This window comes from Symphalangus syndactylus, chromosome 7 (assembly GCF_028878055.3).
Source record: "Symphalangus syndactylus isolate Jambi chromosome 7, NHGRI_mSymSyn1-v2.1_pri, whole genome shotgun sequence".
In the NCBI taxonomy this organism is placed as follows: domain Eukaryota; kingdom Metazoa; phylum Chordata; class Mammalia; order Primates; family Hylobatidae; genus Symphalangus; species Symphalangus syndactylus.
Window position 1 is genome coordinate 142,344,627 of NC_072429.2, and position 25,587 is coordinate 142,370,213.

At 62.3% G+C, this 25,587-nt stretch overlaps 1 protein-coding gene across 4 annotated transcripts in view; it reads right to left on the reverse strand.

The window, feature by feature from the left end:
- ZC3H3 (zinc finger CCCH-type containing 3) overlaps positions 1–25,587 on the reverse strand; it is a 108,268-nt gene that overhangs the window by 64,794 nt on the left and 17,887 nt on the right. For all 4 annotated transcript variants that reach the window (XM_063643650.1, XM_055287505.2, XM_063643649.1 and 1 more), the window contains one exon: positions 4,340–4,493. In XM_063643650.1, coding sequence (XP_063499720.1) covers positions 4,340–4,493 — 154 coding nt within the window. The remainder of the gene's footprint in view (positions 1–4,339; positions 4,494–25,587) is intronic.

The following is a 25,587-nucleotide window of genomic DNA, read 5'->3' on the forward strand; positions in this document are numbered from 1 at the left end:
TCCAGCACCCAGCCGGCTCCCCACCACCTCCTCCAGCACCCAGCTGTCTCCACCACCATCCCCTCCAGCACCCAGCCGGCTCCCCACCACCTCCTCCAGCACCCAGCTGTCTCCACCACCATCCCCTCCAGCACCCAGCCGGCTCCCCACCACCTCCTCCAGCACCCAGCCGGCTCCCCACCACCTCCTCCAGCACCCAGCCGGCTCCCCACCACCTCCTCCAGCACCCAGCTGTCTCCACCACCATCCCCTCCAGCACCCAGCCGGCTCCCCACCACCTCCTCCAGCACCCAGCTGTCTCCACCACCATCCCCTCCAGCACCCAGCCGGCTCCCCACCACCTCCTCCAGCACCCAGCTGTCTCCACCACCATCCCCTCCAGCACCCAGCCGGCTCCACCACCATCCCCTCCAGCACCCAGCCGGCTCCCCACCACCTCCTCCAGCACCCAGCTGTCTCCACCACCATCCCCTCCAGCACCCAGCCGGCTCCCCACCACCATCTCCTCTGGCACCCAGCCGGCTCCACCACCACCTCCTCCAGCACCCAGCCGGCTCCACCACCATCCCCTCCAGCACCCAGCCATCTCCCCACTGCCTCCTCCATGTCCAGGCCAAGAAAGCTGCTGACAGGGAGGAGAGGCCCCGGCCCCTATTACAAACCCAGCCATCAAGGGGCCCTGATGCTGTCCTCCAGCCTTCCACATGGGCCCAACGTGACCACCAGGCCAATAGTAAGTTTCTACTTATATTAGGAGGGGGAGAGAGAGGGTGCGTGTGCCAAATCACCCCCTGGGACAGGGCAGAGGCCTAGGCTCAGGCCGGGCACTCACTTGCCCACCCTCCTTCCCTCGGGCTGCAGGGAAGGGGGAGTTTCTAGAGCTTCCCAGAGGAGGGAACAGGCCTAATCACCCTGAGCCCTCCCCACTGCCCAGGGCAGAGCTAGGGCCAATAGCTCAGGGCCTGGGGCTCTCCAACCGAAAGCTGAAAGGAGCTGCAGAGGGGTCCTGGGGGCTCATGGCCAGGAGAGGGGCCCCCTCTCGTGCCTCCTCAGGGCGGTGCAGTCCCCGCCATGAGCATCACAGCCGTGGGGAGGGGAGGGGAAAAGAGGGCAGGGGAGGTCCCAGGGACGGGGACAGAGAGAGCACAAGGTGAGGGCTGTTGTCTGCAGCAGAGCTGTGCAAGCTTCACCGCGGCAGCCTGTGTTACTGTTTCTTGTCCCCACCTTGGGCAGGGCCCAGTCCCATTCCTCTCAGGATGGGAGGTAGAGGTCCTGCCCCCTCCCCCATCTTTGGGGTTCCAGCTCAGGCCCTGTCCTGAACACCTCACCACAATCGAGCCTAGAGACCCTACCTATTTCCCATGGCACAAGCAGGCAGGGACAGGCTGTCATGTTCACGCTGCGCTGCACTGCCCCCAACTACACCCTACCCAGGATGCTCAGCCACTCCCAGCAGCAGCCCTGGGACCTCTGTGTACATCCTGGGGCGGGGTCAGCCTGGCCTTCACACACAGACCCCCAGGGCCTTCCCTCAACACTCAGAGCCCCCTGGGCCTCGCTGTGCTCCCCACTGCCATCCCTTTGCAGAGCCTCTGCCAGCGGCTCCCTCTCCTCCCAGAGCAGCGCTGTTGGCCTCGTCCATCTCCCAGGAGCTGGCGGCTTCACAGAGAGCAGGCCCGGCTCCATGCTCGGAACTCACGGGTCTGCTTCAACAACAGAGCAAGATGCTAAGGCTCTGAGGGGAAGAGGCCTTCCAGGACCTCAAGGGACAGCAGGCCCCACGTACACAGATGACTTTCTCTCAGGGCGACCAGATCTCCAATCACAGTGAGGGGTTGGCAGGGGGCATCCCACACCAGCGCTGTCCCTCAGCCACTAGTCACCCTGCCTCCCTCCCCTCCCGCGTGTCCACCAGCCCCTGCCAGCTCTGACCACCGTGGCTTCCAGGACTGCTGGGGCTTGCCCGCCAGCCCCTCCAGGGATGGGGGAGGGAGCGGGGGCCCAAGGAGAGCCCTGGTCTCAGGCTCCAGCCAGCCAACTGGCAGGACAGCCTGCCTTCTTCCTCTCCATGGCAGCCCTTAGTCCATGGTGGCCTGGGCCTGCCCAGGGAGGGCTGAGGGTCCAGCCACATGCAGGCAGCCCTGGCTCTGATACAGCACGGGAGATGGCACATGGGCCAGGCTAGACCAGCCGCTGGCCAAGACAGGCCCTTTCTGCCTCAACAACCCTGAGCCCAGGCATGCAAACAGGCAATAGCAGGCCAGGCAGCCATGCTGGGACGCAGGTGGCAGGTGACCCTGGGCGAGGCAGGCCCAGCCCACTGGTGCCCATTCTTCCCAGGACTTCCTAAGAGTCGTGCCCCTCAGCTCAGCACCCTCCCCACCCTACCCCCACACCCCATCCACAAGCCCAGGGCTCATGCCCCAAAGGGTCCCAGACGCCTGGCAAGGAGTGGAACAGACTGGGGTGAGGCGGTCAGGAAAGCGAGGAGGGCCCTCACACACCCCCTTAGCCACATGTGCATCCTGGGGCAGGCTCAGCCTGGCCTTCACACACAGAGAAGACACTGAGGCCTGGAGCCCATGGCCACCGACCACAGCCAGGGCCTCCAGGGCTGGGCTGAATCCAGGCTTCTGGTGCTGGGGGCCTTGATCCATCAAAGGCGATGCCTGCTCCACCGCCTGCCCACCCATGCCTGTGGTGCAGCCCCTACATCGGGGCACTCAGAGAGTCACGGCCGCTCCCTGCAGGGCAGCTGGCCAGGCTTCACTTTGGAAGGACAGGGAACTTGGAGGGAGCCTCTCAGCTGACCCGCTGCTCTCAGCCACACGGCACCGACAGGAGGCCCTGGGCACTGGGCCGGCTGCCACCTCCTCCTCCTCCCGGCCTCCTCAGCCCCAGGGCATGGGCACCAGTTTCTGTGCAACAACACCATCATCAGGGCCCTCCTGGGCAGGCCCAGCTACAGGACCCAGACCAGCCGCACCCAAACCGGAGGCCTTCTTGGCCTTCAGAATCCAGAAGGAGAGGCCTGCTGGGTCTGCCCTGAGGAAAATCATCACTCGGCCCCCAGCTGCACCCCCGGGAGAGGTGGACCCTCGACGTCGGGCTGACGACGACCACAGGATGGGGAGCAGGAGCGGAGAATCCATAAATCTGAACCTCATTCCCGATGATCCGGGGCTCTTATTAAGTAAATTAATTTAAGTTAATTTAGCTCGATCATGACTCCCGATCACAGTGATTTAGTGTGGGGGAAATTGCATTAGGAAAGGCCATGCTCACCAGATAGAAGAACGGAAGAAAATTAGATCCACTTAGCAATGTGAATTAATATGGAAATAGCAGGTGTAAATTTAACCTTATCGAGAGAATAAAAATTATCTTCATAAATTTGTAGAAATAGCCCCCGAGATGCTTATAAATCTATTTAAAACAAAAATATTACAAAAAGTGCAGTAAAATTAATTTAAAATATACTCCAGCTATTGCCTCCAGAAAAGTCAGCAGCAGGGCCAAGCTGAGTGTGGCCTGGTGATACGGGAGGCAGCAGGACACCACCTGGTGGGCTCGCCAGCTGGCTGACCTGCCACAGGGCCCCAGAGCTGGGTAGGGCTGTCCACACTGGCGGGTGGATCCCCTGGGGTTAGCCTCAGGCCTGGAAACCTCTGGCTAGCAGCAGGGAACCGCCAGGCAGCTACGGTCCGGTGGGTGGCCGTGCCCTGGACTGTGGCTGCTCACCCTGAGGCCCTGCCCACCATCTCTGGCCCACGCCACTCCCCCAGGAGCAGGCTCCCTCGGGGAGGGTCAGAAGACAGAGGGAAGGGTCTGCCACTGCCTGCTTCCCATCTGCTTGCCAGGGCCATCACCCTCTCCCAACCTGGAGATGGGGCACCACCACCACAGCAAAGGAAGGGGCCAACCCCCTAGAGCCAAGCCTCCTGAGGCCCAGAGGCTGAGCAACCTTGACTGAGCAGGTGGCAAAGCCTCCCGGGGTAGGGGCCCCAGGAAGGCAAAAGCCGTTACCTGCCGACAGAGCCACACTCCCAGCCTGCATCGAGGTCAGAGTGCGAGTAGTGGCCAGACCACGGGCAGGCAGCCAGCAGCAGGGCAAGGAGGAGCTCACATCACCGCCTTGACACAAGCTGGCCTCCTATTTGGTGCAAAAATTGCTAAAGACACAGAAAAATCGGGCTGGTCCCCCAGCCAACGAGCCCAACACCAAGCAGTTCTGGGATGCGCTCAGCTCCCCCTGGCAGGGTTCTACCCTGCAGCCCTCAGGGCAGGGCCAGACAGCCCAGTTCCCAGGCCTGCAGGAGCCTGGAGGAAGCCTTCCTACCTGGATAGTGAGAGCCGCCGGGCCCGCCAAGAGGGCAGAGACAGGGGGAAGGGTGGGGCGCTGAGAGGCGAGGCCGGCGTCTTCTTGACAATGCGGTAGCGGGTCTTGATCACCTTGCTGGTGGGTGGAGTCCGCATGGCATGCAGGCTGGACGCTGTAGAGAAAACCCAGAGCACAGACATGGGTCAGGGAAGGTCGGCAAGGGCAGGGTCAGAGAGGCTGCCCACAGTGCCAGCTCTGCCCACCCCCTCCACCGGAGCTTGAAGACTCTCCATCACCCCGTGGATAAAACCCTCAACCCATTTGGCACACACATCCCCAGGGCGCCTGGCAGCCGACGCTTCAGGAGCTAGCCAGTGCAGCTTCTAAGAGAGGCGGGCACCAGCCCCGCACACCCTCTAGCCATCTGGAGAAACAAGGGAATGCCCACACCATAGGAAAACCAGAAGAAGCCAGGGGTCTGGCAGCCGGGGATGCCTTGGAGTCCCCTAGACAGTATCCGCACCAGGGGGACTTGAGGTGGCTGACTGACTTCCAGCAGAGCAGTGAGGAAGGCAGATGGGCCACCTCTACCCAGGCCAGAGGGGCGGGGCTGGGAGGCTCCTGGCGTGTGCCCTGCACACGGGAGGGGCGCTGGAGCACTCACCTCCTCAAGGGGCACCTCCTCACTGCTGTGCCCAGACAGATTTATGTACTTAATCACTGTTTTCATAACATTTTGCAGGGTGATAGACACAACGGCTTTTTTCTTGCTGAATGTTTCATGCAATTAACAGGAATCTTTTGCCCGAGTTCCCTTCCACTTGATAGCTGGCAATTTACCCATAGCTTCGAGGGTTGCGTCTAATTGCCCAACTTGCATCATGTACAGCTCTGGCCGCCCAGGTCATCGTGTACAGCTCTGGCCGCCCAGGTCATCGTGTACAGCTCTGGCTGCCCAGATCATTAAAGCTAACCCAGCAGTGGGCGCAGGCCCGCCCTCCCAACAGCTCCCTTCGCAGCCCAAGGCTCAGGGGCTGCTGCAAGAGGCCCCCGCCCCCCTCCACCCCCTTCAGGGTCACCCACAGGAGGACCCCGCCCAGCCCAGTCCAGGGGACCTCACTTCCTTCCAGTCAGTGCCCAGCTTCCCCTGTGCCCGGGACCCCTGACTGCCCCCAAGCCCCAGGACACACCTTCTTGGCCCCCGCAGCCAAACAGCCCTCGAGGCACCCTGCTCCTTGGACAGGACCAGTAACTGTTACCATTTCCCAAATTATTTTCCAGAGCCCTAAACGCAACGGACCTTGAGCAGCCAGGGCCCCTCCTGGAGGCCGCGCTTCTGGCCCATCTCTCCACAGACTCGCTCACTCTCCTGCCCACACTGCCCTGTCCAGATGTCGGCAAAGAGCCCCTCCCTCAGGCGTTCCCCCAGCACCATCCAAGCTGCAGCCTCTACTCAGGCACCTGTCAGCCTGCACGGGAGCAAGTCAGGAACACTTGGCCTCAACATGGCATCAAAGCCTTCCCCAGAGCCCCCCAGAGTCCACATCAGAGAGTCTGCCAATTGAATTTTCAAGGTCTTACAAGCAAGGAGAAACCGGCAAAAAAATCAATAGCTTGTTTCAACTAAGCGCTGGAGAACATAAGAAGTCCTTAAGTTATCAATAACCCCGAGGTGACCTCGCCACCTTCCAGCCCTGCTGCAGGCTCCCTGCTTCTGCCTGAGGAGAGCATAGGCTGCCCGGCTGCTCCTGCCCCAGCTGGACCAAGCTGGGGGTCAGCCTCGGCACCTGGGCAGTTAGGGCACCCACTGCAGCACCGCCAGCCATGGGGCCGGGGCTCGGGGCTGCCACCGGCCCACCCCCAACCCCAGAGTGCCCAGGTGACCCACTTGCCAGCCTGCAGCCTGCTTCCCACCATGGCTTCCCACAAGCCTCCCAGGCCGCATGCCTGCTGCTCTGGGACGTAGAGCCTGGGACGATGCTGGCCGCTTGGAGCCACGGCATGACAAAGCTAGGCTGCAGTCCTGCTCAGAGGCCAGGTGGGGCCAAGTAAGGCAGGAGGGACACTGGGCCACACTCGGGCCCCGGGGGTTCATGTTCCCATCCTCATCAACCTCTTTCCCAAAATTCTAAGGACAGGAGCCCCCAGACCTGGCCCAGCTCCATTCCCGTCGCCAAATGCACAGCCTCCCTTTGGCTAAAATCACTTCTAACCTTGGGGGCCAGGGCTCGCCCTCCCTCCCAGGTCCAGCACATGCCAAGTCCTCTAGGAAGTCCCAGCCCCCACTGCACACAGGACTGGACTCTGCATTCTAGAACACTTCTGCCCAGGAGGGGCAGCTTGGGGCAGGCAGGGCCTGGCGGGCGGCGGCACCGTGATCACGCTCCTGCGTGGTGCTGGCAGTGGTCAGGTCAGGCTTAAGTAACTTAGAAGTAAGTTACTTCTTACTGCCCAAATGTCACTCCTGAAAACCACACGGTAATAACGCGGCCCCAGCCTCTTGTCACAGCCCACTCAGGCTGGGCAGGTATATTCTGCACATGTCACCTAGATAGACCCCTCTCCCACAGTCCCTACCAGAATGGGGGCACTTCGAGGGGCTCACAGTGAGAAGGTGGCAGCCAGTGTGGGCCCAAGCTGGGCTCCAGCCTGCAACCCATCCCCACAGCAGGCCCTGCAGACCACGGGCAGGCAGTCCCTGTCACTCCCAGATGGGCAGCTCAGACAAGCTCATGACAACCCAGGATGAGCAGGGCACAGCCGGACAGATGGGTAGTAGCAGATGAATTCTGAGCTGGGCCCCCAGTGGCTGGCAGAAGCAAGGGCTCCTAAGACCATGCATGGCACATGGACCCAGAAAGTTAGGCTGCAGGAAGGAAGGGTCCCTCCCCGGCCCTGTTCCCCAGGGTGTGCAGCGATGGCGTGGGCAGGTGGCAAGGCTTGGGAGGCTGCAGGATGCTGCTCTGTGGCCAAGAAGGACCCAGGCAGAAACAGGCCTCTGCCCTCCTCCCTGAGGACACAGGCCCAGGCACCCACCATCCTGGCTCCTGGGGTTTGTGTAGATAATCGTGTTATTTAGATGGGATGTTGGTTTAATTCCCTTCATTAGACTCCCAGGGCTGTAATTTCTTTTCTCCATGTGATGCATTCCCATGGCACACTCTGCGCACATCAAGCCCTTTGCGCCTTTATTGCCGGCGATGCCCCGGCCTGCGTTATCAGCCCCACACACGCAGCCCTCTCCGCCCGCCATCAAAAGGTCACTTCTAATGACTAATCGATCTCATTAGCTTTCCTAATTAAAAACTTTACTACCGCAATGGAAGACAAACTACAAAAAAACTGCTGGCATCATATGTGAATGGGATATGAGCCCATCCATCAGCAGGGTTTGAGCTCTTGCACACGGCACCATGCCCTCGGGCCGGGGACCAGGTGGGGCAGCCCTCAGGCACCTCAAGAGCCCTGCAGTGTACCAAGCACCACATGCCCAACGACGCACTGTCAGGAGGGCGGCTGCTGAGGCTGGGCCCGGCCATCATGGGTCCAGGAGTCTGCTCCCACCCCCAGCATGAGCTGCTCCTGCAGAGCCTGGCCCTGCCCACCCGGCTCACTCTCCTCGGACAATTCCAACACAGATGGCTCATCTGATCAGATGGGGGTCACAGCCTTGCTCTGTTTTATGTGGAGCAGGAGTTGAGAGAGAGTTCAGATCTTTATGGAACTTCGAAGGGAAATAACTAGGAAGAAAATGAGTTGCTAATTTCACAATTGGTTAATGAATAAGAAGATAAAACTAGAATTACTACTCTGTGAGAAGAACTGTCTGAGGCTGCCAAGCAGGAGAGAAGGCTGCTCCGCCGCTCCACCGTCCAGCCCACCAGGGCCAGGGTGAGTGTCCCGGGGAGCTATCCAGCTATCTGTCCAGCTCCCAGTATGCTGATGAGAGCAGGACCAGCTCCATCAGGGAGGGCCTCGCCCATCAACTGAGGTGGAGACCCAGAAGGCCTCTGACCGTGCCCCAAGCCAGCATCTACCAGCCCCTGGGCCTCATGCACAGTGGGCTACAGAGATGGGAGCACCAGGGCCTCCAGAAATAGCAGGCACAAGAGCGGGCCCTGGTGCAGACGGGCCCAGTGCAAAGACAGCAAAACTGTCACTGCTGGGCTGCCAGCCCAAGAAAGTACCCTGGTTCTACAAGCCCCTTCCCCAAGCCTCCGCAGGCTTCATCCCAGCTGGGGAGTGGGGACAGCTGAGCAGGAGGCCAAAGACTGGCACGGAATTTGCTGGAATCGGCCACCCCCACAGCAGCAGACAGGATGGCGTGGGGCCCACGAACGGATGATGTTGACTTGCCCGACAGACACCTTGCACCACACCACGTTCCAGGAGAAGTGGCAGCAGCAAGCAGCCAGGATGGGCCAGACCCACAGAACAGGCCTGGGGCAGCCCAGACCCTGCATGCGAGGAGAGCGAGCAGGGAAGGGGCCAGTCCACGTGCAGCCCCCGGGGCCGCTGCAGCGCTGCCCAGGGTGACGGATGGCTGTGGGCCGCGGGCATTCCGGCCAGTCAGGCCCCCCATCCCTAATTCCTGACGATTTCACCTTCTTTGTACATTGCCTGATCTGCTTTTTATCAACAGCTGCCCTGGCACCTCGCCATCTCCACACCACCTATGCCCTTCTCTGACTTAACGGCAGCTTGCACGCCTGCAAACCTACTTTTCCTGGTGTCTGTGACCTGGTTCTGTGTCTTTCCAGTCCTCTTGCAGTTTCTGAGGCAGTCCCAACTCTGTGCCAGCCCGGGTCTCTGGCTCCGGTGCCCTGAGCACAAGGCAGGAGGGGCCGGGCAGCAGCACAGCCTACTGGGTATGGCACCTTCCAGTAGGGCCGTGAATGCCCCACAGGCAAGCAGGACACAGCCTAAAGAGAGGGCAGGAGGCCCTGTGCCATCCCCAGAAACCTGAGTTCACCCGGCCCCCGGACACAGCACCAGTCACACTCCCCGCCCCACTCACTGGTGGGCCTCTTCCTCCGGCACTGCCTGACCGACCAACCCAGAGCTCAGGGGGTTGCGCCTTCAGCCCCACAGCCGCAAGAGGGCGCCAGGGACGAGGCAACGTCTCCTCCCACAGAGCAGAGTTCCCACGATTAATCGCCTAATTAGAGCTGTGATTACAACAGACTGCTCAGTGGTGCAGGGAGGTACACGCAGCGGGCAGGATCCCGGGAAGTGCCCCTCCAGGAGAGCCGAGCCTGCCTGGAAGGAGCAGAGCCTGGGGTTCCTGAGAGAGGAGAGAGCAGGGCATAGGCCCAGGACTAGAGGAGTGGGGGCTGAAAGAGGCTGGGACAGCCTGGGCAGAGGGTGCCCAGGCGCTGTGGGGAAGTCGGGGCGGAGGGCGTGGGAGGAGAGCTGGGGGCACTGGGAGTCAGGGCCAGGCCTACCCTGTGCTGCTGCATGGCTGGCACCATACTCACACCCACGGCCTCAGCTGGCTCCACAGCCTCTGGTACCACGCTGCCCTCAGGAAGCACCTGCCAAGCGCAGGCCCCACCTTCCCCGCAGGTCCAGCTCAAAGGCCCCTCACACCCCCCACCCCTCCCAACCTGGCTAGGAGACTGTTGAGGGGCAAAGGCAGGGGAGCAGGGGGAGCCCCAGGGAATGGGGCAAGCAAGTTCCAGACCAGCCGACAGGGCAGGTGAGCCCAGAGGCCCCATCTCCTCTCCTGCAGCTGGCAGGTGATCCTGCCCCCACCAAGGCTGCTGCACACCCAACACCAGGCCCCACACTGGAGACTCTGAAGCTCACGGAGTCCCGTCAGGCAGCGTCCCTGACAGCAGCTGATCGTGCTCTTGGAGAAACGTCCATGAAAACTCCAACACAGCATGTGGCTCACGTTCCCGAGAGCCCTGGGCTCCTGCATTTCAGACCGTGACGTATGTCTGAGCAGTGCGCGGACCCCCAGGCCTGGTGGGGGCACAGCGCCTGCTACTGCAGCCAGTCAGAGGCAGCGTCCACAGAACTGTCTCTCGTTGAAGGCAGCTCAGGCAACAGTTCTCGCTGTTCCTGGGGCAGGAGGCTCTGCCCACTGTGAGCACAGATGCCCTTCCCTGCACAGCCAGGCCTAGTCCGAGGCACCTCCCGGAAGGCACCTGGGCCTGGCAGCTCCTCACAGCCTTTGCTGAGGCTGGCGGGGGTGGACAGGGTGGCCCAGCCAAGGTGAAGGGCTGTGGAGCAGCTGAAATCCAGCTTGGCTGCTGACCAGCGTAGCTCGCCAGGGCCTGCACAGCAAGGGCCCCTCCACCAGCCCCTTTCTGAAGTCGGCCCAGTCTGAGTTGTCCCCTGGGGCCGCACAGAGTCGCCACCTTGGTAGCCTGGTGCTCACCCCTGGCACTTCCACGCGCTAGGTCCTGAAGGTGGCGAGGCCAAGGCTACACGGGGTGACATGGGCTCTGGCCTCCAAGAAGGGGTGGGCAGACCCCAGGGGCCATCAGGAGCGGCTTCCCCGAGGTCCACCATGTGCAGGGGGCAGTGAGGTCAAACAGGTCTCTGGCCCTCAAGTGCCACCGTGAGGTCCACAGGAGACTGCCCTCTCTCCCAGGAGCCTCAGGCCATGTGTCCCCACCGGGGACAGGGGGGCTCCATCCTGGCTCGGGCCCTTGTCTCCCCAGTGTCTGCAGCATCTGCAGTGGAGCTGGCCTGGAGCCACTGGCCCACCCAGGGCCTGCCTCCCAGCGTCCACTCGGTGTTACCACGCAGCAAGCATGATCCTGCCGGGACACACAAGTGCACTCAGGAGCACACGCAGAGACTGACACGCACACGGTGGGCGGTGGGCATGCACACAGGCATGAGCACACGTGCATGGTCATTCCCAATCCTGTGGCTCTCGCCGCTAGCAGCCAGGACGGGGCCGGGTTGCTCACCCCACAAACCTGTACCCTGCTCTCGCTCCCCCTCAGGCCCTCGAGTTTCATGCAGAGCCAGGCCGTGCAGCTCAAATGCGGCCCAGCCCAGGAGCTGGGCTCACCACCTGGACGTGCACCTGCAGGCACCCATCTGCAGGACCAAGAGCCTCCTTTCTACTGACACTGGTGAAGTGAGGGGCTGCATGGCCACGCTCCAAGGCCACTCTCCAAGGCAGGACAGGAAATCCTCCTTGGTTTTTTGTGTTTCTTCTCTCTGCCCTCCTCAGTCCCCTCCCTGTCTGGCCCATGTGCAGCTAGGCCTGGCCGCCGCATCTGCTGTGGTCCTGGGTGTCTGCTCCCGCAGGACGAGGCCTGTGCCTGGCCAGTGCCCCCACCATCCTGCAGACACACTCCCCTCCCATGAATGCTGGGAGCTCAGGGAGCCTGCCATGCCTTGCACCCACTGTCTGGACTCACCAGTCCTTACTACTGGGTTCTGAGAAACATGAGGGTCAGTCCCCGAGGCCCAGGCCTGCCATGGGGCTCCCGCCCCACTCCCCAATCCAGAAGCCCAGCCTCTGCTTTTCTCTTCCCCGACCACACATGGGCAGTTCCCAGCTGCTTTTCTCATCTAGACACCGAGAAGGGCAGGATGGAGCCAGCCTGTGGCGCACACACACTCCCCCGCCTGCAACGCCTCGGCCCTCCATCACGCCAGCCAGGCGGGTCATCGGCAGGGCCCCTGGGGCGCGGCGAGGGGCTGCAGTGATTAGTCATGATGAGCACACAAACTGGGCCGGTCATGCGTGACATCAGCTTCCTGCAGACGGCACTGGCAGGCTGTGGGGACCCTGCAGTTGTGCGGAAAAGTGGAATCAAAGTGGGCACCACGGGAGGCTCAGGCTCTCCCCACAAACAGGCCTCCCAGGCCCCTCCACTGTTTGGAGGGAAAGATCCAGGTAGGGCTCCTGCCTGATTCTGGCCAGCTCAGGCAAAACGTCCCCATCACAAGAAGGGAGGCACCTGTGCCCCTCCTGGCCACCACACAGAACCCACAATGCCAGCCACATCAGCTGAGGGCACCTCGGCCCCTCGGCCCACAGGTGGGAATGTGGCCAAGGCCTAGAGGAAGACACCAGCCCACGATGCCCACAGATGGCACAGCTGGGCCAGGCAGGTGCTGGGCCAAGGAGCCTTCGCGGGTGCCTTTGGAAGGGATGGAGGCTGGAAACACCGGCCGCCTCCACCTGCACAGGTGCTCCACCTGTGTCACTCAAGACAGCTGGAAACAGGGGCCGCATCCACCTGCACAGGCGCTCCACCTGTCTCACTCAAGACAGCTGGAAACAGGGGCCGCATCCACCTGCACAGGCGCTCCACCTGTGTCACTCAAGATGGCTGGAAACACCGGCCGCATCCACCTATGCACCTGGACCACCATCTATGTGGGCAGACCCCTGGCTGTGTTGGCACAGACTCACTGCCCATCTGGAGCCAGCCCCAGGGGTTAAACACACTCAGCACCCTGGCATCTAGCCAGCCCTGCCAGTTCCAGCCCAGGCCCTGCAGGTGCAGGGAGTGTGCTGGTGACATGGCTGGGCCCCTCCGCCCCAGCCAGCCCTCCCTTTGCGTGGTTGTGTGCTTCAGGCTGGTCCATTTCTCTAAATGAGCCGCAATGGCAGCCAAGGCAGGGGGCGGCTGGTGAGTGCCCCGCCCCCACGCTGGCGCGGCGGGAGCTGCCAGGACCGCACTCTAACAAGCCTCAGATGCGGGATGACTGGAACCACAAAGTATGAATTTTTATGAGTCTAATAAATCACTCCACTTTTCTTGTGCGTGATGGCTCCCAGGACCTCAAATGCTGCAGACGGAGGGCAGGAGCCCCTATATGTGGTGGTGGCCAGGAGCAGGGCCACGGGGCCGCTGGGGCCCTCCTGGGCACCCTCAAACCCTCTGGCCCTGCGCCCTGAGGCTGCTCAGCAGGGTGGAGCGCAGAGACCTGCTCGCTGCCGCCATTAGGCTCTCCCTGCCAGAATCCCACGTTGGCAGAAAAACTTGCCTCAAAGCCTCGTCAGCGCGAAAGGAAACTTTGCAGTCACACACACACACACACACACACACACACTCACTCACTCTCATGCACATGCTCACCCCACAACAGAGACTGCAGAGGACCCCAGCCCTGAGACAGGAGGAGCAGGCGCATCTGGCCCCTCCTAGGAGCCCTGCCAGGACTGCCTGGGAAGCTGGGCCCCAGCACCTCCCCAGGTGGGTGCAGCACGTGGCCGGCCACACGAGAGGATGGTCCCTCAGCTTTCACGTCCTGGCCTCGAGTCCCTGGGCCGCGGCCCCGTGAGATCCGGGGATTCATCTTTGACAAACATTTACGGATTATCAAATCACAACAGCAGCCCGACAGGGCCATAAGTCACCCTAAGCAGCCATCCGCAGTGCAGTCTGAGGAGTTTGGGCAGCTCAGTGATGACAAATGACCGCTGTCAGCCGCCCTGTCCCCCCGTGTGGGATCCGTGCTCTCTGTTGTTCCACACTACCTGGTGTTTAATGACAACACTGTCAGCCGGAGACGCAGCACCACCGAAGCCGCCACCGCGGCCTGTCAGAGCCCTATTAAAGGGAAGATTGAGACCCTACTCTTCTTAAAGTCACTCAAGCAACACAAGCTGCTAGTTCCTGTAATTATTGTGCGCGAGCCATCGATCGCACGCCGACACCTGACCGGTCCGTATGAAATGGGAATAGTTTGCTCCGTGACAGTCGCTATCGATTATGGAGGGTGGGGCTTCCTCTCCTCTTCCCCACGGCTCTACCCCGCCTCAGGTGCAGGGGAAGGGACAGGGCCTCCCTGCCTTCCATGGCTGGAGGAGACGGTGCAGCAGGCAGCTAAGGGGGTTCCCAAAAAGGGTGAACGCAGGCCTTGGACAGGGGTGCAGAAGAGCAGGAGGAAACCAGACCAAACTGGGCCTGTACCCCAGGTCGTGCTCCAAGCAGGTGGGGGTAGGCTCGGGGCATGCAGGCAGCAGCGAAGGACAGCTGGGCTTGGGCCCGGCCAGGTGTGTGCGGCCAAGCGTGCACCCAGCCTCGGCCCCCACTTCACAAAGAAGGGGACTGGGGCCCAGGGCACGTGCTCTGTGAACAATGTCCCCCAAGCTCTCCCCACCGGCCTGCAGCCCCAGCCAGCCTGGAGAGAGCCTGTGTGCCCAGAACCCCAGGCCTGTGGCTCACCTGCTCCCCGTCTGGCCATAAGAGGCACCTGGGACGGGCCCTTCCCAGGGCTGGGAGCTCTGCGGCATTGAGAACGCCTCTTCACCTTGTCTCTGCTTTGACAACGCGCTCCCGCCTGCCCCGCACCTGGGCTCCCTCCCTGAATCTCCAGGCCCACCTGTGCTCCCTGCCCCACCAGCACACACAGTTACTGGGGGCTCCCAGATACTCGAGGGCAGAAGAGCAGCCCCCAGAGGACAGACCTGCTTGGGGCCAGGACAGCAGCTCCAGGCTCTGAGTGAGGCAGGGCCAAGCCCCGAGGCCCTGGCCACCACATCTCAGGGTACAGGACCTGGAAGCGGCCACTCAGCACAGCCTCAGGTCTCCTGGTCCACAGGGCCCCCAGCCCTTCTGCATGAGTGCCATGGCCCCGGTGCTGCAAGAGGGGCTGGTGCTGTGGGCCAGCAGGCAGCTCCAGGCCAGGATGGCCTAGTGCAGAGTCAGGCTCCTGTCTGGGGGAACCCAGGTGATTCCACTGGGCAGTCCGGGCTGGAAATGGCCTCAGCCTAACCCAGGGAACCCCAGGCCCTTCCCTCCCAGCCCACCCCTGACCTTCACATGGCTGGGCCTGGCTGGATCCCAACATCAGTGGAACAGATCTGGGCCCAAGTGGCTGCCGGGCGGCACGGAGACCCAGCTCCGCCATGTGGCATGGCCTTCTCTCAGGAATCCTCTTCTGCTTCCTCTGAGCACAGCCCAAGAAAGACTCTTTGGAGAGAGTCCTGGCAACACCCTCTACAGAAAGCAGCAGCCCCTGAGAGAAACCATGTGTCCCGCTCAGAAACTGCCGGCTGCCAGGACTCCCCAACCGCATGCCGCCCTCCTCTGGGCCACTCTTGGCCTTTCCTGTCTGCGGGACAGTGGGCAGGCCGCAGAGGGGACGTCATGGGTGCCAGGCACCAGGTGTGCCCTGAGGGCCTCCTCCAGGGCTGGTCTTGGCAGCCACAGCACCGGGGCCAGGCCCACCAAGGCTGGAGATGGCATGTGGGAGCCACAATTGCAGTCTCAGGGACACTGGCTCGACCGCTTGTGCTCCCTCTGGCACATACAAACGTGCAACTGGCGACCCTGAGAAGGCAGCAGGGGGCTCCCTGCCCTCAGCCCACCCAACAGGGACCACAGGGGCAAGGGACAGAGGCTCCCCTGGCCTTGACTGGGATGGCACCAGCCCGGCAGGCAGCCCAGTGCCTTTGAGGGAGGCCCATCCCCTCTCCTCTGGATCCTCCCCACCCAAGCACGGGGTGCAGCCCCAGCAGCAATGCCTGCCTCCCGCTGATGCCTCCCCAGTGCACAGTGAGCGAGGGACCCTCTAGGGGCTAAGGCCAGACCAGGGTGCAGCAAGCACTACGCCGGCCTCCCCAGGAAGGTGACTCATCGGCCCTCTAAAGGAGGGGAGGGGAGGGGTAGCCGCGAGTAGTGCTGACGGCTGACCGGGGGCAGTGGGGCACAGGGCCAGGCAGGCAGTGGCCCAGTATTCGGGTTAGGGTAGGAGCTGGGGAGGCAGGCTGCAGACAGGCCCCCTACCAGCTCCATTCCCCCTAACTAGACTCCTGACCAATGCCCTGGGGCTCCAGCCTTCAGGCCCAGCACGGGGAAGGGTGGGTGAGAACCACCAGGGCCAGCATCAGCCCTGGCCTTCAGGGCCCCAGACCATAGCGCAGTGGGAGGGACCTGGGCTTGGGAGCTCATCTTTCCGTAAGAGGAGCTCATGTGTCTTGAAAGCGCAAAGGTTAAGAATGACTAACCCTCGCATTCCTCGTTACTCCAGGCCTGGGCACCCCCATCACAGCTGCAGAAACAGGGGCTCAGGCTGCACGGAGGCCAAGCCCCAAGCGGCAGGCAGGATCTGACCAGTGTTCACGTGTGCTCACACTGGCACCCGTAGGAAGGACAGGTGAGCGTGCCGTGCTGTGTGTGTGCACATAGGCCACAGCGGCCCACACAGCAGCATGGGGCAAGCGGCCCACCTCATCTTTCACAGCCGCAGGCCCCACGGTCAGGCCACCTGAGGACAATAGCCTGACCAGACCCCAGGGCAGCCAAGGCCACCACTCCATCCCATGCACAGGACTCATCATGGGCCCAAAGGCTGCACTGCAGGGGACGCAGGACACCCCCACAGTCCCAGAGGTGCCCTGCCCTGTGAGAAGCCACGGCCCAGCACCTCTGCACCCGATGGTGCCACAAGGGAGCTGCAGCCAGACCGCCAGCCCCATGCCATCCCAACAGACACAAACCACCCCCTAGCCTGCCTAGGGCCACCCCCCAGGCCTGGCAGGACTGGAACAGCACTGCTCACCTCACCCACCTCCTTCCCATACGAAGGCACAATGGAGCTGGGTGGGCTTCTTCGGGGCCCAAGGAGGGGCCCTGGCAGAAGGCAGGAGCAGTGGGGGTGCTCAGAGCTCTGCAGGGCAGCCCCAGCCCCAGCCATGGATGCATGGCCAGCATCATGAAAACGCTGCCTGGGGCCACCATGAGGAAGAGGCAGGTGGGGTCTCCCCCTCAACAGAACAAAGAAGAGGCTGAGAGCTCTTCAGCAGGGAACTGGCGTCTCCCGGGAGAGGGCAGCTTGGGGGCAGGCTTCCCTGTTGGACCCTGACTTGGGAGGAGGTAAGAGCACCCTTCCGGGACCACTCCAGCCCTGCGTGTGGTGGGAGGGGCAGCTGGAGGCCACCAGGAAGGCCTGGGGGTGGTGGAGCCGATGGCCAGCTGCCCTCCCTGGGACCCCACACAGCCCTGGTGCTGCTTCATCCTCCCAGGCCCATGCAGTGGGAAGCGGCTGGGAAGCACTGGGGTGCAGGTCAGGGATCTGCCGCAGGGTGCTGGTTTCAGCCGGACCCACCCAGACAACCCTAGATCACCCAGCCTTGTAAGCTTCTAGCTGGAGCCGAGCTTTGCATCCTCCAATCCTCAGGCAGAGCCCAGACTGAGCCGTTTCCATTTCCCCCAAGGTTCCAGGCCTTTCCATGTTTTGTGGGCATCCACCCCCAGACACCCCAGATCCCAGCTGGCCGGCACTGCCCTGCTAACAGGGCTGTGGGGCTGAATCTCACAGTGTCCTTCTGCCCCACGGGACAGAACATCTGATTTCCCACTGAGGGGCAGCTCACGGTGCCCACCAAGGCCCACTCCTGCCCAGGAGCTAGGCCAGGAGCCGCCCCCTCCCTGCCCTCATCCTCCAGCCTCATTGGCTGGGAACCGTGATCTCTGCCCAGCAGCACCCTCCATGGCTGGGTTTCTGGCCTGTATACCCAGAGAGGGGATCAGGCTTCATAGCGGCAGGTTTCCCGCACACACTCACAGCCACACAGGCAGACAGCCCACCCGGCCCACAGGGCTCTCAGCTGCAAACAGCTGGCCTGGGACAGGGAAACAGACCCTGGGAGGGGCAAGCCCGGCCCCGCCACAGCCCCTGCCCAGCCCAGAGGGTTCTCAACAAGAAAACCACGGCCACCCCAGGGGCAGCCTGGCTCCTCCCAAGAGGCCTTGCCAATGAGACGAGGCAAGGAGGCTGGAGACACAGGGCGGAGGCACGAGTGGTGGCACTGGCCCAAGGTCACAGGGCTACTGAGCACACCAAGACCCAGGCCGTGAAAGTGGTGATACGTGGGTGGAGTCTCGAAAGTATGAAGGGACTGACCCCACCCTCCACCCACTCAGACCCCCTCCCAGGCCTTGAGGGCTCCTCAAGTCCTGGTGCCCCACTGGGCAGGCCCTGCCCCCAGCACTGTCTACCTCTGGGGAGCTCCCAACAGGCCGGGGGGACTGGGTGTGGGCAGGAAGCCCAGGCTGGAGCAGCTCCGGGCCTCCTGCACTCGGGGCATCTGCTACTTGTGTTTTCAAATGGCCCAGAAACAAGCCACGCCTGCAACCCTCCAGAGGGACCCGCCGGGGCAGGCAGGAGGTGGGACAGGCACGGGGGACTTCCCGGGAGGCCAGCCCTATCCAAGCAGCCTCCCCGCACTGCCCTACTTCATTCTCACCACCCCAGAGCTGTGAGGCCAGGACTCAGCCCCGCCCCCACCAGAGCACCTGCCTGGGGCTCTCAGAGCCTGGGGCCTGCAGAAGGGATCCCCAGGAAGAACGTAAGTCAAGCACACATGCATCTTTCGGGGGTGCTGGAATAGGAGGGAGGGTTTTTCTGTTCTCCACCCTCCACCCCACCCATGCAGTCCCAGCCTCTGGCCACAGGGGCAGCTCCCTATTGAAAGGAGACCCAGCATCAGTGGGCACGGCTGCCACGGGAGTTCTCCCTGCTGGGGGCTTCTATGGAGGGGTCAGACTAGAAGGGGTGTGCCTACCCAGGTGTGTCTCTGGGGTCCCTCTGCTGCTGGTCACCCTGTAAGCGTGTGGCCCAGTGCTGAGCCCCCTGATGCCTGGTCCTCTGCCAGCCTTCCCTGGAGATCCAAGTTTACCCCTGAAATAGAACTGATGACCCATGGCCTCAGCAGAGCCTGGCTCACTGCAGATGTCATGCTGCTCCTGACAGGCCTTTACATGGGCCACACACAACCCTGTGGGCCGCAGCACCGCACAGCACAGAAGACTCCCTGACCTGACTACAGGTCGATTTCCTTCGCCTCGTTAAAAATGTGTTGGAAGCCAGGTGCAGTGGCTCACGCCTGTAATCCCAGCACTTTGGGAGGCCGAGGCCGGAGGATTACCTGAGGTCAGGAGTTCGAGACGAGCTTGGCCAACATGGTGAAACCCCATCTCTACTAAAAACATAAAAATTAGCTGGACGTGGTGGCGTGAGCCTGTAATCCCAGCTACTGGGGAGGCTGAAGTGGGAGAATCTCTTGAACCCAGGAGGTGGAGGCTGCAGTGAGCTGAGATCGTGCCACTGCACACTTCAGCCTAGGGAAGAGAGCAAGACTCCATCTCAAAAAAAAAAAAGGGAAAAAAACACAAATGTATTGGGCTGGGTGCAGTGGCTCACGCCTGGAATTCCAGCACTTTGGAAGGCCGAGTTAAGCAGATCGCCTGAGCCCAGGAAGCGAAGACCAGCTTGGGCAATATGGTGAGACCCTGTCTCTACAAAAAAAAGAAATACAAAAATTAGCCAGGTGTGGTGGTGCACACCTGTAGTCCCAGCTACTTGGGAGGCTAAGCTGGGAGGATCACTTGAGCCTGGGAGGCAGAGGTTGCAGTGAGATGGTGCCCCTGCACTCCAGCCTTGGTGACAGAGCAAGACCCTGTCTCAAAAAAAAAAAAAATATATATATATATATATATATATCGCCCTTCCATTTCAGCAAGAGCCCTGCCCTGGGTGGCTTGGAGCAATCCAGCCTAGCCCTTCACATACACAGAACCTGAGCCCCCTCATCCTGATAGTCTGGGGACCCTCAGGGTCAGGGGCTAGTGACGGGGCAATCTGCCACATGCCCTGCCCAGAGGTGCCCCAGACTGGGCCTCTTCTCCCTGGAGGAGGTGCTTACAGCAGTGCTGGCCACTGCTCCCTCGTCAACCAGCACTCTGGTGGGCAGACCCTGGCTGGACCACCTGGCCCCACACCTCCCACTGCACACAACCCTCCAGGTTTGCTCCACGTCCCCGGGGGCTGTAGCAAAGACAGACACACGATGACACTGAGCTCACCTGCGGCGCCAGTGGCTCAGAGCCAGACAGAGGTCCCACAAGAGCAGGCGGCTTCAGAACACTGCTGCCACGCCCCTGCAGCTCATGCTTTCCCGGTGCCCTGTCTGGAAGGTGATCTCAGGGAGGGTGGTGTTTGCAGCCATCCTGGAAGACACTCCCCGCTGCAAGCTCCATGTGGCCCTACAGATGGAGGCCACCTCAGGACAACTGCCACCATCCCTCAAGCACCAGCTTGGTGAGCTCCCAGAGGCAGTAGGAGACCACAGCTCAGAATTCCAGGACATCCGTGTGAGGGCCCCTGTCCTCACCCAGCTTGGGCAGGCAGACGCTCTGCTGCGTTCTAGGGAAATGGCCACCGCCAAGCTTCACGCCACCAGGAGTGCATTCTCCGCAGGCTGCCCCACCCCTGAATCACCCCGAGATAACGCAGAGGGCAATCGGCGGGAGAAAGGCTGCCGCCTCCTGCCACCAGCCTGCTGGAGCCAGAGCACACTGAGACGCAGCACAACACTCCAAGGCCAACTGAGTCAGAGCGGGGCCACAGGATGACGGAGAGAGAGCTGGCATGGGCTGGGGGCGGGTGAAGGACCTCACTACAGGCCCCACGGGGCCATGTCTGAGCACCCAAGGCCAGCCAAGCACCTGGGGCAGCCTGGAGGACTGCCTGGATGCCAGGAGAGTCTCCCAGACAGAGCTAGCCAGTGGGGGAGGGCGCAGCCCTGGAACAGAAGTCCGTGTTCCCAGGTGGCCCCGTCTCTCATGGGCAGCCTCCCCATCCCCCAATGGGCAGGAGAGGCAAGTGTGCCTGGGAGAGACACCGGGCACAGTGCCCCTGCAGTGCCCACAGCCTGTTTCAGGATGGGCCCTGGAGCAACATGGCCGGCAGAGCAGACCCTGGAGGGCTCTGAGCCCCACTCCCTCAGCCCTTCCCACAACTCCAGCAGGTGGGGACGCAGTCCCGGAGTCCGCAGTTACTGAGGCCAAACAGTCTATGACACCAGGCCCTAGGGGAGAGCTCCCTGGGGGTCTGGGCTAAGGTTCCCAGAGCCCCGACATGTGCCATGCTCTGCTAGGAGCCATGCCACTGCAAGTGCAGGGCAGCCTCAGTACTTCATGCCTGACTGCGCTGGTCAGACACACCCGGCCGAGGGGCCAAGAGCTCACCACCAGCTGGTCGGCCTCAAAGAAACCCCAGCTGGGCCATGAGGCCGCAGCCTCAGAGCCGGGCCCCAACCCATCACGCTAGCAGCAGGCAAGTTGCACCAAGGTGGGTCAAGGAAGGGGCAAACAGCAGCTGGTCCTTGGCCCTTGGGGAGGAGACTGGCCCCTGTGAGCTCTAGGCGCACACCTGACACCTGCACTGGGCAGCACCTTCGAGGCAAAGGGGAGTGAGCTGCGCTGCGCTGCACTGGTGGCCGCGTGGCCCTGGCCTTCAGCTCCCCGGGGGAACAAGAGGAACAGGGAGGGCAGCTGATGCTTCTGCCTACAAGACCCCACAGCAGGGGACCTGCTGGCCACGTTCTGTCCCGAGCCCATGCTCTGTGTCCATGCTGTGCAGACCAACCAGCGGCAGAAGCCGGCACATGTTCCACGCCAGCCCCCGGCCTGGATGCAGATCGTTGCCAGCCCCTGGATCAAAGGCACCAGAAGGGAGCTTGGGGCCCTGGGGCTGATCTCCAAGACCAGGGCTCCATAACAGACACTCAAGCAAACCAACAGATAACTTGACACTTAATGTCTAGAAGCTGCTAAATTTACGGTCATCATATCTAGCCACAGACTTCCTTTGAAATGCCATCTACTCTCTCTGTGAGCCCCGAGGCCCAGGCCATGCAGAGTCGTGACTCACCATCTCCAGCTGGGCAGGCCACGCAGAGTCGCACTTCGCCATCTCCAGCCAGGCCCAGACACAGCCATGGCACTTGCTTGGCTTCTCCTGGCCTGGGTGGCACCTCCCAGCAGCGCTCGGCCTGGCCTGAGGCTCCCCCAGGAGCTGGTGACAGTGCCAGCCCCCTGCTGAGTGAAAGCTCCTGACAGCAGGGTCGGCACAGCCTTGGAGAGCCACGGGCGAGGGGACCAGAAAGGAGGGCCCTGAGGGGTGGCAGGTGGTGCAGGCACGGGCGTGGGCACGGTCTCCTCTTCAGGATTCCCGTGGCCATCTAGAAGCTCTGAAGAGGAACACGTGGCCCAGCCCTTTCCAGAACAGCTGGGCCCAGAGACTCTGTGTCCCTCCCCAGGCAGAGCCACCCAAGGGACCCCAGAGCACAGAAAGGAGAGGTCTCAGCTGGGAGCCGGGAGAGGAGCGTCCCTGGGGCCCATCCTGAGGGGGCTCCTTGCATGTCGCCCTGCTCCCATGAGGACATGGACCAGAGGCTGCGGTCACCGGACTCAGCCCTGGAAAGAGGGGGCTCCAATCAAGGGTGCCACAGACAGCCCTGGTCTTCCTGCTATGCCTTCCCATGCACCTCTCTACGGGAAGCACAGCTTGACCAGCTGGGATTCCGCCACTCAGCACACACCCAGTGACCAGAGCTGGCCATGCGCTGCAGCAGGTCTGTACCAAGGGACAGGACGGGACAGGAGGACAGGGAATGGGCCGCGCCATGGGGGCGGGCAGTGCCTCTGCACCACTCTCCCAGGAGGCCTCCCCACCCATCTGGATGCCATGCCTGCCACATAACCCCAAGCCTGCCGTCTGCCTGGGCCTGGCACTGGCCCCGCTTCAGTGGCATCAGCCTGCAGCTGGCCCAGAGCCCAGGGTGCTGGCACTGGCACTGAAGATGTGGGAGGCCTGGAGAACCCCCACAGCCACCATAGTTCAAGTCCACCCAGGGCCACACTGAAACCCATGCTAGGATGCAGGCTGCTGCCCCAGTGGGGCCACAGAGGGCACTGACTTCAGTGGGGGTGCAGTGGGAGAGGCCCTGGCTGGACATTCTCTCTCTGCCATCAGGCAAGAGCCCAGCAGCTCCCACCAAGAGTCACACCCATGCCATCAGGGCCTCGCCAGGCTGGCTCACCAGTCACGGTCCCAACATAGCCCCAGGGCTCAGGGGATGCCCAGTGAGCAAGGGCAGGGCCAGCTCTGGAGGATGAGTGGCAGGAAGACCAGGTGCCTGCGGGCAGGAGACACTGGGCTGGGGCTGCTTCCTCTCCCAGTCCTGCTGCTGGTGCCGAGCAGCAGACCCCTCAGGGAACCAGGACTTCCTTCCCATCAGGACCCCGCCCAGCACGCGATCGGACTCGGTGCAGGGGAAACAACCAGTGGGGATTACGGGGTTCCCAGACGATGCCCAAGTCCACATGGACTCTGACCACACCCGGCTTTGCCACGACCCACCTGTGGGACCACAGCAGGTGCCCTCAGGCAAGGGTCAAGGTGGAGAGACAGAGGAGGCTAGAAGGGGCCACTTACGGGCAGCAGATGGGCGCAGAAGCCTACAGCCCCAGCAGGGGCCTACACAGGGGCCCAGCAACATCCTGACCCCATGCAGAGAAGGGGCCAAATCCCAGAAGGTACAGACCACAATTCCCAGCTGGAAAGCCACCTCAGTGCCCAGAGCCACACCCACTCCCCAGCCCCTCAACAGGAGGCCAGCTGAGGCTGGCAGAGCCATGCCCCCATTACTCTGGTGGCAGAACCGAGAGCTGGTGAAAAGACACCGCCAGGAGGCAAGAAGGAGGCAAGCAGCATAAGCCCTGCTGGCCGTGCCTGAAGACAGACCCCTGAGAGGCCGCCACGGGAAAAGAACAGGCCGGCAGAGTGGGGGGAGGACCAGACCAGCAGGGGTGGCCATCAGGACAGCCCTGTGCCGTGCCCACCAGCCACCCGAGCACTTGGCAGCGTGCCGCTGGCTGCCTGGTGGGGGTCGGCAGGTGGCGACAGAGCCTGTGTCCTGCATCCCAACACTCACTGCCTGGTGGACTCCTGAGAGAGGCCACTAGGGTGAGGGACCCACCCGAGCTCTCAGACAGGTGTCCTGCACTTGATTCAATGTCTGCCAAGACACGTGACTGGGGGGATGTGCCAGCCCTGGGTTGGGAGGAGAGGGACAAGAGGACTATGTCAATCCATTCAACAGAAGGAGCAGCCCAAGCTGCCCCCAGCCTGGGGATCCAGGGTCCTACGGCGGTGAGTCCTGGCTCTCCTGAGAGCGCCACCCTGCCTGGGCAGCCCAGGTCTTCAGCTTGGTGCCCACAGCGCAGTGCAGCACTACCATGGCACACACGCGATCCCATGCCAGTTCTATGCAGTAATTAATTAGCACAGCCACAACGCACGCAAAACTGGAGGCCGCCGGCATGCCTGATAATTTATGCAAGATTCAAGGATCGCTGTGGCTGCCTTTCCTGAAGCCTAATTCAGCATTTTCTTTTTCCCTTATGAAAGCAGGACTCCAGATCTAACTGCTGTCATGCCCTTTCACGGGGTTCACCACGGTAAAATTGAACAGCCCAGCTGCACACAGCAAGCAATGGTGGATCACATACCCCAGAGGCGTCAGGCAGAGCCTCCCAGGTGGGCAATGCTGGCCGCCAGCACAGCCCAGCAGGAACACCACGCCGGGCCAAAGCACCCAAAGGCACTGCTCAGCCCCACAGCAAACACTCCTGACCCCATTCGCAGATAGGGCACCGAGCAACAGCAAGGGGAACAGACAGACAGGGCCAAAGTCTCCCGCCAGGCCATGCCCGCACCACACCTGGGGGCTCATAAACCTGCCTCCTGCCTCCAGCAAAGATCCAGGCCTCCAGCACTGGACACGGGGCTGCTCCCCAGTACCTAGCAGCATGGGACAGGGTGCCTGCTTCTCACTCTCGCTGGGGCCATGGGAGAGTCTCTGGCCCCTCTGGCCCTGGCACCCTCCCCCACTGCCAAGACACACCAAGCCCACCCTGGCACCCACCCCATGGTGCACCTCGGGCCCTGGGTGTTCCTGCCTCTTCGGGGGCCGCCACTCATCTCTGCGCAGGGAAGGGGAGCCATCGTGCTCCCGATCATAGCACTCTAGCTCCCCACAAGGCTGGGACCCAGACCCAGCCAACTCACAACAGAAGCCAGGCAGCACTGCCAAAGGGCTGTGGGGCCAGCGGCCACGCCTCGGCCAGGCAGCGACAGACACCCTCCACGGTCAAGCTTCTGTCTTCAGGCTCTGTGCAGCAGGTCAGGGCTCCACCGATGCCTCCCATTCCATCCATGGCCAGCCTCCCGGGGAGACCACCAGAAAGGCCTCCCAGCAGCCTGGCACAGGAGGTTACGGCTAGGACGGCACAGAAACCAGCCCCTCTGCTGGAGGCGGGGGCTCGAGGCTGGTGGCACTCTGCCCACTTGCTCACTGAGCCTCCAAGTGCTGCTGCCGACCCCCACCGGCCTGCACGTCTCACAGGGGCAGGACAGTGTCGGGGCAGGGAGCCCTGTGGCTTTTCCTCCTGGTGGGCAGCCCTCTGCCAGGCCCTCACCCCTCGGTTGCT